The sequence below is a fragment of the Cynocephalus volans genome, chromosome 13 (assembly GCF_027409185.1).
Source record: "Cynocephalus volans isolate mCynVol1 chromosome 13, mCynVol1.pri, whole genome shotgun sequence".
Classification (NCBI taxonomy): domain Eukaryota; kingdom Metazoa; phylum Chordata; class Mammalia; order Dermoptera; family Cynocephalidae; genus Cynocephalus; species Cynocephalus volans.
In genome coordinates this window covers 75,571,440-75,586,845 of record NC_084472.1, presented here as the reverse complement: position 1 = coordinate 75,586,845, position 15,406 = coordinate 75,571,440, and the positions used below count along the sequence as shown (strand labels likewise).

The 15,406-nt window shown below is 33.4% G+C and overlaps 1 protein-coding gene across 7 annotated transcripts in view; it reads right to left on the bottom strand.

Moving 5' to 3' along the window:
- The window catches only part of CLCN3 (chloride voltage-gated channel 3), a 95,122-nt gene that overhangs the window by 8,200 nt on the left and 71,516 nt on the right, over positions 1-15,406 (bottom strand). For all 7 annotated transcript variants that reach the window (XM_063076599.1, XM_063076593.1, XM_063076596.1 and 4 more), the window contains 7 exons: positions 15,080-15,202; positions 13,748-13,954; positions 13,177-13,257; positions 11,604-12,149; positions 8,761-8,947; positions 6,005-6,403; positions 1,298-1,514 (listed from right to left, as the gene is read on the bottom strand). In XM_063076599.1, the coding sequence (XP_062932669.1) occupies positions 1,298-1,514; positions 6,005-6,403; positions 8,761-8,947; positions 11,604-12,149; positions 13,177-13,257; positions 13,748-13,954; positions 15,080-15,202 (1,760 nt within the window). The remainder of the gene's footprint in view (positions 1-1,297; positions 1,515-6,004; positions 6,404-8,760; positions 8,948-11,603; positions 12,150-13,176; positions 13,258-13,747; positions 13,955-15,079; positions 15,203-15,406) is intronic.

Here is a 15,406-nt window from a genome sequence, read left to right as displayed (position 1 = left end):
TCTGTTTTTTTTTTCCCCTTTCTCTAGACAGGGGTCATGTGGTCTGTCATCCTTGTGTTTTGTATAAAATATCAAAAGAAAAAAAAAATCCCACAGTGATTCTCTAAGTGTTTAGTTACTTCAACCAGCTTCATGCTGTTCAGAGTTAGCCATCCAGTTTATGCATAATCCAAGAATACTCTTTTTTTTCCTTTCTAACCTTTCTGTTATCTGCCTTCAGATAAAACAATGTTGTAAGAATTTCAATAAGAAACAGTAATATAAGGGAAATAAAGGGGCCTAAAGAAAGAATGGGAGGGGAAACTAATCCCAGGTCCAGGAAAAGAGGAAAGGAGAGTAGTGGTGATGAAGAGGGAGTATGCTGCTGAGGTATCCCACGCATTAAGGCTCCACAGCCCCATTGACATCTGTCACTTTCCTATATTCCTATAATGGAGAAACACTGGCAGTTTATATGTAAAAGGCAGAAAAATAAATTATCAATACATACATTTTAAGTACTGGAGTGTTGATCTGTCACTAGCAGTTTAGGTAAAAGATTTATAGATGGAGAGGGCAGACAAGAGGAAACAAAGCATTTGTTAAAGGAGATTTTTAGCTAATTTATAAATTTCATTTCATTACAGTCCTAAGTTGCATAACGACGGGTGTCGTTAGGTGATTGTGTTGTGTGAACATCATAGCGTGTACTTACACAAACCTAGGTGGTATAGCCTTCTGCACACCTAGGCTATCTGGTACAGCCATTATAATCTTATGGGACCACCATCGTATTGCAGTCTGTCATTGGCCAAAACATCATTATGCAGTACATGACTGTATATATATTCTTTCCTTCATTACATAATAAATCAAATATTGGCTGAAGAGTAAACACCAAAATACCTAGAAGGTATTTATTAGAAATTAATATTTAAAAATGAAATATTTACAACAAGAAAATAGGTTTTTGCAGTGCTCCACACAGATTAGGTCCACTATTTCTCTAAGAAAGGAAATACTCTAAGCTCAACATACTGTTCATATTGGAGATATTTCAGCACCTCTTTTCCAATTTTGAAGTATTCTTGACAAATGTCACTTTACATTTTGGCAAAGAGCAGGCAGTTGACTTCTTTCTTATTCTTTAGTAAGGGGGAAATTTGATCAACTGATCCTGTATTTATAACCATACTAAATAACACACTTACCCACTTGGGGGCTGACACACTCTCCCCTAATAAATAACTATATACAGACTCCACTAAAAAGGATATAGAATCTGGTAAGTAAACTGATTTCTTGGTACCAAACTTACCCATTGTGAGTTACAAGGCATTGCCTCAGACCCAACTTTCGGAAAATATCCACCACAATCTCCATTGGGGTGTGGTCTGTCACCGTAAAAGGGCTCATATCAAGAATGCTTCGAAGCTTCAGTGGCCGGGGACTTTCTGCTGGAAGAGATGGGGTGTGCTGTGCAAAACACACCCGAGAACTGCCAACGATACCTTCTTGTTTTTTTCTGGCACTTTCTGAAAAGAGACAGAGAAAATAAAAATTTTTTAATTGATAGGTTTTGTTTCTTTATGGGCAACCTGTTTATTCAAAGATAAGAAATAAATGTATCCTGTGACTTTTGGTCCCTTCACTTTTTCCTGTCTTCTCCTTAACCAGGAAAATAATTCATTGAAAAGCCATTTAACAATTTCTTATATTTGATTGAATTAGAATCCATCAATAACAAATCATCTAATGTAAATAAAATTTTGGTATAATTATATCATGGTACAATAGTCTTTACTGGGCTGAAGCTATTTTCTAACTTTGGGGGACAAGAAAGCATGTTTGGAATATGGGATTTTAAAACCTGTACAAATTACAAGAGCAGTTTATTATCAGAATCCATCACTGAATGAAGCCTGCCTATGCTAAATGTTACTTATTCTGCACTGGAAGTGGAACTAAAGAGAGTTTCAGCCTTGCTTTGACTATGTTGTGTACTCTACCCCTGTGAATTAGCTGGTTCTTTCTCTTTTCTTATGTTAAATTACAAGTTTCTAGAGGAGTCATGAGCATTATAGATGGGTTGAAACTGGAATGGCACACAAAATGAACACAGACTGATTTTGAGGGTTGTTTTATTAGTAAAGGCTCTGTTAATTTCTCCTTCTCTCCAGTGTGCTCTGCTTAAGTGCTTCTGTCCTGCTGCCTACTTCTACTGTCACCTCTGAAAGTGCTAGACAAGAAGTAGCAAAGATGGAGAGAAGTGCAGAGACCACAAGGAGAGGGAAATCTGTGAAATGGAGAGAATATGAAAATAAGATAGTCATTCAGCTTTATGTTTCTATTTTGATTTGGTATTATTCAAAACTGTGTGGGTACAAGTATAGTATTTGTTATAATAAAAATATTTTGAACATAAATTTTGCTACAAAAATATTTTAGCCAAAACAATAAGCCCTAAGTTGAGAAGCAGATATTACTGCTCATAAACATATACTGCAATGCTTTTTACTCCTTCTGACCAGTAAAACCTTATTTAACTGTGTTGCAACACATTCGAGTAGAAAGGTACTGAGTGAAGTCTTAATGGCTAGTACTTACTAGACCACCTTAAAAGCATGAGCATGGCATGAAAAAGAAGGAAGTCCATTAGTAACTGATATAAATGATTTTTGAAAAATGCTCATTAAGTTGCTTTTAGCCTGTACCAATAATCTGGCTAATAACCTGTGTCTGACAACTGAATGGTGAAGTATAAGTACTATCAGCATGTATCATTAATGGTTATACAAAACAAAAAGATGTCAAGTGTAACATCAGTAGTACAAAGTGCAGAAGAGGGAGAATAAAAGTGTAGAATTTTTGTATGTTATCAGAAATATATAGTCAAATTCAGAATACTCTAATACCGTAATGCATATGTATAAATCAATTTCAACTCTAGTATAAAAGTTCAAAGACAGAAGTATTAAAAATAATTATAGCTACATTAATTTGTTAATAGATACACAAAATAGAGATGTGAAGTAAATAGTATGTATGACATTCTGAGTTAAAATTAATCCCAATTGTCAATCTTAAACACCGATAAAATAACAAATACTAAAACATCAACAAAAATATACTGATTGTTTAAATAAACATTTAATGATAAAACAATTTTAGAAAATTTTAGAAAAAAATATTAACTTATTAATTGGAATGTTCCTCTGATACACAAGGCATCAGAAGTAAGCATTTGGTCTCTCTGACTTTAATTTGTCATTTTTATGAATATCACTTTTATTCTCTCATTTTATTTAAAAATTGCCAAGAGAGATTATAAATGTTCTCACCACAAAAAAATTAAGTATGAAGTGATGGATTAAATGAGTTATCACTTTTTTTTGGCAGCTGTCCAGTATGGGGATCTGAACCTTTTACCTTGTGTTATCAGCACTGTGCTCTAACCAAGTGAGCTACCTGGCCAGCCCCTGTGTATCACTTTTATATGAATACAGTAATTATTTTAACAAGCATCATTTATTGAACATTTACTACGTGCTAGGATATCTGCTATTTTAAATCTTTAAAATTATCTTTGATGCCATTCAATCAAATACCTTTGAAGCAGAAAACATTACAGTTTTTTCTGATATGATTCAGAGAGAAAGGGGAATTTATCTAATTTAGCTTATTTCAAAGATTTTATTTTGTGAGATATCATGGGGAATTTTTTTGTCTTTCAATAAAGTATTATAATTTTATATATATATAAAATTTATATATTATATGTAATTTTATAACATATACATAAAACCTAACATACAGGTCTATTTATTCCAGTCAAAAAATTAAAACTTTACAAAAACACACATGGGTAAATATTTAAAGTGTGTTCAAAAAGTCATCATGTGACTAACATTTCTGATGACATGGCTTGATATCTCACATATCTAAAGTACAGGCTGAGTACCTTTTACCTAAAATGCTTGGAACCATAACTGCTTTAGAGTCCGAATTTTTTCAGACTTTGTAATATTTGCATATATATAATGAGATATCTTTGGGATGGGTCCCAAATCTAAACATGAAATTCATTTATGTTTTATATATTCCTTATATACATAGCCTGAAGGTAATTTTATACAATATTTTTAATAATTTTGTGCATGAAACAAAGTTTGCATACATCAAACCAACAGAAAGCAAAGGCACTATCTCTTGTTGGTGCTCAAAAAATTTTAGGTTTTGGAGCATTCCTGATATCTGATTTTCAGATTAGGGATGTTAAACCTAGACCCCTATTCTCTTAAACCAACATTATGTCCTATCCCAATATTCTATCTCTCAAGACAGTAACAAAACTTTTAAAAGTATATCCACAGAATCAGTGGTAATATGAATAATTCTTAATTTTGGCACTTTCTGCTTTATCTTTTAAAAATCTGGCCTTTTATCCTTCAAATTTCTATGTAAATTCCAAAAGTTTGACCTTCTTTTCCTTTTCTTTGTCTGGCTACCAGTAAAACCTAGAGAGTGGGAATCTGAACAATGAAATTATTTTCTGACTAGGTTTGGTCATAGTAACAGCTTCAAAGCTAAAACACTTGAATACAGCCAAGTCTGACAACATACCTTGCCACCTCTGGCAACTACTATTCTATTACCTAAGCAAAACTTGAAAAGATGGGATTGCTAACCTTTGAAAATTCTTCCAAAAATTTTCCTAAACCAAACAGGATGTTCTCTATATAATCTTTTACTTTCTTTTTCTCTCTCTTTTTCTTTGCTTTAATAGGTCTTGCAAATTAAGAGCTTTTGAGAAATACTCTCCATCTACATTGTCTAATCTCCCTTCTTCAAATGGCACAAGAATTATTTCACAATCCTTTTGCAATGGCCACAGAGGTAAACCGGAGGGGAGATGACCTGCTCACAAGCATGACCTTTGGGGACAGGCCAAATACTTGACATTTCCAGCTCTGGGTCCTGTACTAAAAATTGGAGAGTGATAAAGAAATGGCTTGCTGTATCTATTTTCTATCACCTCTGGGGGTTGCGGGGAAGAGGAGTCAGATTGTGTTGAAAAGAATTAAAAGTCTTACTGGCATCTTCATCAATATCATAGGATTCTAAAGTAGGGGAAAAATAAATAAATTTTAGAGGAACACAAATGCTTCCTCTGCAGAAAAAGTTTATCACTAAGAAATAATATAGTATGGCCAATATCTTTAGTATATTTTCAGGAATGTCAGCATAAAATAAAACAGTACTGACATACTTTTTCAACCTGGCATTTGATTAAAATCAAAAGATAATGATTTCTTCACTTTAAAATACATATTATAGATTAATATTGTAATCGTAAATCCAAAGACTGAAAAAGCAAAACCATGTTAATCTAATATGAAAGGGAACAATGAAGATGGGATTTTTCAAAAACTTGTATTCAAATAAGCCAACTCTATTAAATACAAGAATGTATTTTGCTGAATGTATTTAGCTAAGGCTTTATATTATAGGCTATGAAGCATAACCAATATCAACTTAAGGGGAAAAAAATTGTTTTTTTTAAAGATGACCGGCAAGGGGATCTTAACCCCCGGCTTGGTGTTGTCAGCACCACATTTGGCCAGTGAGCGAACCGGCCATCCTTATATAGGATCCGAACCTGTGGCCTTGGTGTTATCAGCACTGCACTCTCCCGAGTGAGCCACGGGCAGGCCCTCAACTTAAGGAAAATTTTTTAAAAAGAATCTGACTTCAATCTTTGATAACAAGGCCAAATCTAAAGATAAAACTATATTTAGCAGAAAAACAATCAGTTGAGGCATAAATTCCTTTCCTAGAAAACATAAGACTTTAAGTGACATAATACCCCTTCCCCCCCACAAACCCAACCAATTAAATTTTACTGCTTTCCTTTCTTCCAGAAATCTATTATGTGTATATATATACACATGGATATAGATATTTATATATATATACAGATGGATATAGATATTTATATATATACATATACATTTTTAAAGAGTACCTATTGCAATTGTCAGGTCTCTTCTGAGGGCAAATCCCACTAATCTCTGAGATTCTTTGGACATTATGACAGGAAAGCCATTGTAGCTGGTTTCATTAATCATGTTTTCTATATCATCCACTGTCATATTGTCCTGTGTCAGGACAGCTAAGGGAGGATCATTCCTTCGAGGTCTCATAACATCAGCAGCAAGGGTGGTATGAGTGAATTCTTCTTTTGCATCCAAGAAAGGGTATCCATTCAATCGGATGTGTGCTTCATAAATGCCCTCCCTACCAAATGCATCTCCAACCCATTTACTGGTCATCACTGCAGCCATAAGGGGAACGATATATTCCAAGCCTCCAGTAAGCTCAAAAACAATAACCACCAGGGAGACCGTCATCCTTGTCACACCACCTGAAAAAAATAAGCACCATTCGTCAGGAAGAACAGCATCCTCATCATTATGTTACCAGAATTTCCGCACTAGGCAGTTGAACACAAAATTGTGTGAGGAACTCAGTCAGTGAAAAGCACGGTCAAAAATTACCACTCCTCTCTTAGGACAATAATCACTACTTTTAATAAGATACAGAGAAACACCAATCTTCTTCGTTTAGAACACAGAAGCCTATTAAAATAATATTTTAAAACCTGTTTACCTCAAAGTAAAAAAAAAAAAAGTCACAGCTGACCAACTAAAACAATTTTGCTATCTTGGTTTACTGCTGTAGCAAAGATAATTTCACCCTGATAAAAACTTATTAAGGAATTTGGTGAAGCACATCATGGCATCTTGTTTGCTCCCAATTTACAAATTAAACTCATACATGGGTAGAATATTAATTTGATAAATTTCTCTCCTCTAAATCCTTTCAAAATAAGTAAAATATTTTGATGCCATGTGATTTACATTAACAAAGTAAATAAAATTCCCCATAGAAAACTCATCTATTTATTTATCCAAATCATCATTCTCAACTATCAACTCCATGGTGACATCTCTCTAACCACATCTTTCTACTTACTGTTGCCTTTGCCCCCATGTCACAAATTATTCATACCATATCTAACTGTTGTGTTTGTCTCACTTTTCAACTGTAAAAAAACTTTGGATGACCATCACAGAAAACACCACATACTTAAACCAAACTCTTCTTATTTCCTCAGAGAGATCCTCACTCCAATTTCCCTGTCTCCAACACCAGGTACCACATTCTTCCTAACAACCTAAGTAGTCATTCTTGGTTCATCCCTTTACTTTATCCAAACATCTAGGCATCTAGATTTTGTTCCTTAATTTTAATGCCATTTTATCTTACCTCCTTGACTTTAGGCCCCATTACCTTCAATCCACTTTATAAGCCATGTTCTCAGGTTAATCTTTCCTAATTACTATTTTCATCATGTTACTCCTTTGCTTAAAAACCTACCATGGCACACTGGTTCATACTGTATTAAGCTTGAACTCTTCCTTTTTGTTTTTTAACCTAAGAATAGAAGGGAGAAAGAATCTACTATATATTACATATCTACTCTATGCCGGGCATGTCTTGATCAGTTTACAAAGGCTTTTCTTTTTTTAACTAAGCACTTATTTTACTACCAGACACTATGTAAACAGTTTTACATGCATTTTATTTCACATAATCCTCAAAACAATTTTAGGAGGTAAACAGCTGTTTTTCCATTTTATAGATTAGAAAAATTATAAATCAAAGCACTAAAGGAACTTTCCCAAAGTCATCAAGCTAAAAATGGCAAAGCCATCTAATTCATGTAAATTCATCCTGACATGTCAAGTTCCTTGTCTTTTCATGATCTGTTCTTTCTCACCAATCCAACTTCATTTCCCAAAAGTACCCAAATGTATTCTCCACTGAAAAGATAGTCAGTTTCTTCAAAGCCCCATAAGTATAAAACTTATTCTCATCTCAATTCCTTTGTGTTCACATTATAATCTTCAATAAAGTCCTCTCTTCTTTCAGTTCTACTAATCTTTTAAAATAAAGTATGTTCTACCCTTCCTGAACTACTTCAGTTCTTTCTTCCTCTAAATTCCTACAAGATTTAGACTCTATATATACACTGTATAAAATCATTATATATTGCTCACTATTGTTCCCTCAGTGTTGGTCTTGTCTCCCCAACATGTCTGTAGCTGAGGTTGGGCTCACGTTTTATACTTTTTGTAACACTCACTGTACCCGGCACAGTGCTGAAAAGAAAGCAGATGCTTAATAAATACTTGCTACTTTGGTGAAAATGATTCTATCCTTCACTTTCATTTAATATTATTTTTTTGAAGATCGATAATTACATAATTTTGATTCACCGAACAAAAATAAAGTCAAAATGTCAACTATTATTAAATACTATAACCAAAGTTTAGCTGACATTTTAGATATAAAAAGAAATAACTATCTTTCATGCCCATAAGGACAATAGATTCATATATTTAATGCAGGTATTTTGCATTTCTTTTCATTATAATAAGTAGTTGCCTTTTCTCATTTTGTGATAGTTCAAATATGCTAACTACTATTAAATTTTTGTATTAAGAAATGCTCTGAGACAAGTAAAATGAAAACTAGTACAGTATAATACCATAATGGTACTACTATTTCATTTCTGTTAAAACAGTCCCTCCCTCTGTTCTATACTCTCCCTCTCCCACCAACCCAACCACCAATTAAGTATGAGTATGCTCCCACTTGCTCCTTTCTCCCTCAGACTTGCAAACTTCTACACACAAATAGACATAGTTATATTACCTAAGCATGCAGCAGCACCAACCATGGCATAAAGGCCAGGTGTAATGCAGTCAGCTCCGACCTCACACCACTCCTTAAAGATAAACCAGTCATGGTGATAGTAAGCAAGCTGTTCCACTGCAATCCCCACAATCCTTCCTGCAATTGCTCCAATGGCCATGCTGGGGATAAATAAACCTGACGGAACCTATAACAAAAACAGAACTCTTAACAAAACAGAGATCCTCTGTTTACATGCTTGAAACCTACATTCTACGGATTAGTTTCTAACACTTGATTCTTTTCACATTTATTTACATGGCAAAATCCTATTAAAACTTAAACTATACCAAACTCTTGTTATAACAGTACCTTAACAATTCCATGAATTCGGTTACAAAGTAACAAACCACATTCTCTAGGCCAAAGAGAAAATAACTCTAGGGGTATTTATCCTTTAGTTCAGGGGTTCCCTAATGCTAGTCCCTAATAAACTTTCATTAGTCCACTGTGAAATGAAAAAAAAAAAAACACACAACAATAAAATATAAAGTATTTTTCATAAAAATAAATCAATTCAGTTTAAAGCACTGTACTTTCCTCCAAGATTATGCCCTCCACATATTTACAAATGATAGAAATTTTAGATGCTATTCCTCTTAAGAGGTACAATGTAAAGTGGTCAGTCTTATCAGAGTCCCCCAATATTTTGAGTGATTTGTGTGTGTGTATACATATATATATATATGAATCAAAAGGAAAAAATTATTTAGTTATTAAATTTCATGAGGATAATAGGAACAGCAAACACCTTAATCAAGACCATTTGAAGTCTAGTGAAAGACTAATAACTCCACACTGTTCTGAATATGAAACAAGCCAATCACAAAATGATAGCATGTTGGACTGTATCAGGATCAAAGGGATACACAATGTGAAAGTATCAAAGTATGTTTTACACTCTCCTGCCAGTTATGATCCTTCAACCAGAGCTTAGTGTAAGGTTGGACTTCATAAAGGACTACCAATTGCCTGAAGTTCAACTGATGGTAAGAAAGTTGGGACTTACAGAAAATCAACTTGCTATAGAAAAAGGAGTTTTAACAGTTCCTTTAACATGATTTGCCAAGAAAAAAATGTTAAAACTGCTAGGCTTCTCTATTATTTAACTCTTAACACGCAGTGAATTAAACATAGAGGACAACAGAAGATATCTTCAAAACTAACACTACTCCAATTTGGTTGAAATAAAACTGTTATTCCACATAATTTACATCTGTGAAAACACATGATCCACTAGCAAATATTAACTAGTAATAATTTAAAGAACAAGGATAAGCTGATATCTGCTTCCCCATGTATACCACCAATAGTCATACAAGAAAGTTTTATTTACTGACAGACCACTAATCAACAAACTTTCTCACTCCAAGAGACACAACGTCCCAGGGCATAAGGTCTAGCTGCCTTAAATCCTCGATAGGAAATGGTATGGTAATCATAGGCCTAGTAATTTAACTCTGAGTCTACAGTGTCCTCTCTCAAGCTAACACACTATAGTAGTATGGCAGACAGAATAATGGCTCCCCAAAGATGTCCATATCATAATTCCTAGAACCTGTACATATGTTATGTTACGTGGCAGGAGAAATTAAGGTTGCAGATAGAATTAAGATTGCTAATAAACTGACCATAAAACAGATTATCCTGGATTATCTGGGTGGGCTGAAAGCAAGCACTTGCAGGGCTTTTTAAATGTGGAAGAGGAGGGCTGGCCTGTTGGCTCACTTGGGTGAGTGTGGTGTTGACAACACCAAGTCAAGGGTTAAGATCCCCATACCAGTCATCTTTTCAGACAAAAAAATAAAATTAAAAAAAAATAAATGTGGAAGAGGGATTTAGAAAAGTTAGTGTCAAAGTGATAAGACAAGAGAAAGACTTGATCAGCCATTGCTGGCTTTAAATCTGGAAGGAGGCCATAAGCCAAGGAATACAAGCAGCCTCTAAAAGATGTAAAAGGCAAAAATACAGACTGTCTCCTACAGCCTCCAGTGATTTTAGCCCAGTGAGACCCATTTCAGACTTCTGACCTCCAGAACTGTAGTATAATAAATTGGTGTAATTTTAAGCCACTAAATTTGTGGTAATTTATTACAGAAGCAATAGAAAACTAATACAAGTGGTTTTAAAACATGATCGTGAATCCTCTGATACTCCTCCTCCTAAGTATATGTCTCTCTCCCCCGAACCTGGATGGGCCTTTGTGATGGACTCAACTAATAGAATAAAAGAGAAGTCAGGCTGTGTGACGCCTGGCTAGGTTAGAAACAGCCCTTCTGGGAAACTAGCTTTTGGAACCTTGAGCTACCGTGCAAAAAATCCAACGAGAGAAAGAGAGAGATTGAGATCCCAGGAGCCCAAATTTCCACAGCTCCATTTGTCTGAATTTTCTCAGCCCAGGTGCTAGGCATGACAACAAAGAAGTCCTTGAGATGACCAGCCCTAGCCATCCATGTCTGCTAACAACTGTATGAGAAACCACAGGCAAAAGAATACCCCACTGAGCCCTTCCCAAATTGCTGACCCAATACAAACAACAAAATTGAGACAAAATCAAGAACAAAATAAGTAGTTATCTTAAGCTGCTAAATTTGGGGGTAAATTATTACACAGCAACAAATAACTTGCTCAGCAATATATTCTAAGGAATTATCTTTTTCATTACTTAAAATTAAACCCAAAAGTTATGTACTTTTCAGCCTACATTTTAAAACAAACTTTAGATAAAAATTTCATTTCTTATTCCATGTACAAATTTTTAACATGCTAGGATTACTTAAATATCACCTTACATTAGCACTTACCTTGATACCAAAAGTGAATACTGTCATTATGATTTTAAATATGAGTGCTAAGCATAACTGCCATATAGCTGAATATACTCCAATGCCTGCTGGACGATCAGGAATATCATCGACAATTTTACTGGCATTCATGTCATTTCTGTAGTCACAAAGTGAAGAGGATTCCAGGGGACCACAGTCTGTAAAAAGCTCTTTAATCAGTTCACTGGTGTTTAGCCTAGTATATGGATTAGGGAAGGCTATCACAGCAGTAATGGCTGCAACAATAATGACTTCCAGAACGGGGTACTTCCCAAATTTGGTGGATTTGCGTCGACGACACCAGGCAATATTTGCCCTAATGAAAAAGGCTCCCCAAAGCCCTCCAAATACCCCTAGGAGAATAAAAGGAAACAGTTCAAAAAGGTACCATGGTGTATGATACTCCACATAAAAAAGGACCAGACGGCTGTTACCAAACGGATTGATGGATCTCAAAACAAATGCAGCTACTAAAGCAGCAAAAAATGATCTCCATAAAGTTTTGAGAGGAAAATAATAGCTAACCTAAAAAAAAAAAAAAAAAGGAAAGGAAAAATTAATGCTATAATTTTTAAAAAATATTTCTGATAATGTGAATGGTAAATATCTTATCTCTAAATTTTACTGAAGTCAGAATTTACATGTAATAAATTTTACTGTAATAAGAAAAATATTGAAGTTTTATTATCTTTCACTATCACATCATTATAAATTCACATCAATTGATCCTAAATGTCTAATATTATTTAGAACATCTAGCATTGTTTTATTTTTAAAACAAGTTTCACGTCCAATTCAATTATGGTAGTTAAAAACAAATTCACCATCATCAACTCCTGTTAGCTTGTAAAGATGTATTTAATTTGCCTCTTCTATATTTAAAAAAAAAAAAGAAAAGAAAAGAACACGAACAACTGGAAGAAAAAAGTAAATTTAAAAACATTCCCCGTTAATCAGCCACAATGTATATCGACAAAATAAAACTTAAAAAAAAAAAAAAAAAAAAAATTCCCCGTTACATTTTTGCATAAATGTATAAAATGAAAAAAGTCTTAAGCACCAATGATTAAACAAAAATATTTCGCTGAAGTGACTAAAATTTCCTTAATCATCAATAACTGCATCGGAAATAACCAGACAAGAAAAACTTTAAAACATCATTTAGGAATTAGTTAAAAATTTAAAAATAAAAACACAGGTTATAATCTAGCCAATAGAAATATATTGTTTTAAATGTCTTCTAATAAGTCAAATTCATATCATTTTAAATAGTAAAAATTCACATTTTATTTTAGAATTAAATTAAATAATTATTAATAGGTATACATAAATAATGGATTTAAAAAATACTTTTCTCCAGGAATGGAACATGTATATTACTTTTCATGTAAAAATGAATGAAAAACAACTTCATAAAAATAAATTTGAAAACTTAAAATCTGTACCTATTACATCAGCTATACAACTGAAAACGTGTGCCAAAATATATTTGCAAAAGTATCATATAATAGTAATTATATATAATTTTAATTGCTATACTTTTTTTACCTACCTCCTCCAGGCTAAAAAGAACTCCTCCAATTGGTGCACCAAAAGCTACAGACACACCTGCAGCTGAGGCAGCTGATAGCACCTAGAAAGAGGATGTGGCTTATTTCACATTTTCTCATAAACATGCCAAATAAAAATTCTTCATGTTATTTGAATTCTCCAAATGCCTCTTCTGAATTTAATTCACATGTCCTCCTCCTCCCCAATCAAAGGGCAAGTGTTAATTTCTTCCAAAAAGATTTCTATCTTTTCTGCATTAATTGAAAGGCTATTCATACAAAAAGCGTTTGTATCAGATATGCTAAAATGAACAGATGTAAAGAAGAGGTGGCAATGAATACAGACAACTTTCCAGATGTATGTTTTTGTAGACAAGAGGAGAGAGAAGTAACTGGCATTTGGGGGGAAAGTTTTACTTATTTACTTATTTATTTTTAAACAGGATATCTGAATACAGAATTTACCCGAACAGTAAAGAGTAAAATATGATCTTCACACTATGAAATTCTTCAGTGACATAAATTCTACACGACAGATATTTTTCTGTTAAATTAACTACAAAAGACACTTACCTCCCTTTTTTTAGCTTCATTTGTGCTATACTTTGGAAAGAGGTAGGAAAAGATATTTCCACAGCAACACGCAACATGTACCAGGGGACCTTCTTTTCCTAAACTCAAACCTGATGCCACAGCCAGTACTAATGTGATGGTTTTAATCATTAAAGTCCATTTTCCCAAGTAACCTCTGATGATGAATCCACTCAAAATAGTTTTAATCTGCAAAGGAAAGATTAAAGCAACTTAATTTCCTGTAGGAACATGAGAATTTAGCTAATCTATGTTATTCTTACTTTATTTGTAAATTGTGGCAAACTACCAAACAATTCACACTGAATTTTTCAAAACCTTTAACTATTATGCTACATATAATTTATCTATATCACATTCTAATTCTCTACCCAAGCAAGGACAGAAGGCACCTCTACCATGAATAAAACCTAAATATCAGCCCATGTTAAATGAATGCAGACCTCAATTACAAGGGTTATAATTACATAACCAGGAAAAAGCAAATTTAAATATTTCTGTTGTTGAAATTAGCTTAACATATTTAGATGCATTTCAGACATTCTGTGGCAGAAATAAAGATATTATGTCTTCTCGAGTACTGTACTGATGTGGAATATTTTCCTTTATATCAAAAAGGATGATGACAACTGCTAAGTATTGCATGATATTGCTCCTTATTAAAGATAATATTAATACAGCATTAAAAATAATTACAAATTAGTTTTTTTAAAAAATGCATTAAGGAAAAGCTGATAAGTGTAGAAAAATAAAAGAAATAAAAAATAAAGAAATGAGTTCACATCAAGTTCTATCAATCCTAATAACTCTCCTCTAAATTATTGTTGAAGAAAAATAAAATCCAAAAGTTTATACTATTGACCCACTGCGATTAAATGCTTTCTCACAGTATAAGATGGCCAAATTTAAGAATCATTAACTTATCTAATAAAAAGATAGCTATAAAAAGAGAGTTAATGTATTAAAATCAGCAAAACACCAACTAATCCATCAAAGAACTTAAGGTCACAAGATATTTTCCCAGAATGTTTAACTAAGTCTTCTGAAAATGTGCTTAATCGTGTGCTAAACTCGCAGTAAGAAAGCAAGAAAAAAAATCAGCTTCCACAGTTAATGATGAAATGACTATGGGGAAGAATTTTTTTCAGTGATGTCTATAATCAGCTCATGCTTTTAAAATTTTCTTTAATTTTCTTTTTCATATTACAAACAAACCATTTCCCCCCAAAAAACAACTACTTTTTTCTCCTAGGGCAAAAAAGATAAACATCATAACAATTACTTTTTAATGATACCAAATATTACACAGCTTACCTCTGGAATTCCAGAGCCACAGGCATATGGAGCAAATACCTTTACCAGGGAAACTGCAAGAAAAGCAAAACTCAAGGCCCAGAAGATATACATTATATAGTTCATGATGTAAGAACCAGGACCCTAAAAAGCAAAGAGTTCAACAGTATGAATTTAATTTATAGTGTACCTCTAAAGCAATTGCTGGCCATATAAAAAATTTGGGTAAAACATGTAAAAGCTCCTGGTTTATTTCTACAATAATAAAAGCTTTACATGAACAATAATTTAACCAGAATATAAAAACTAATTCCTATACATACCAAGTGGCCTTAATCCCATTTAATC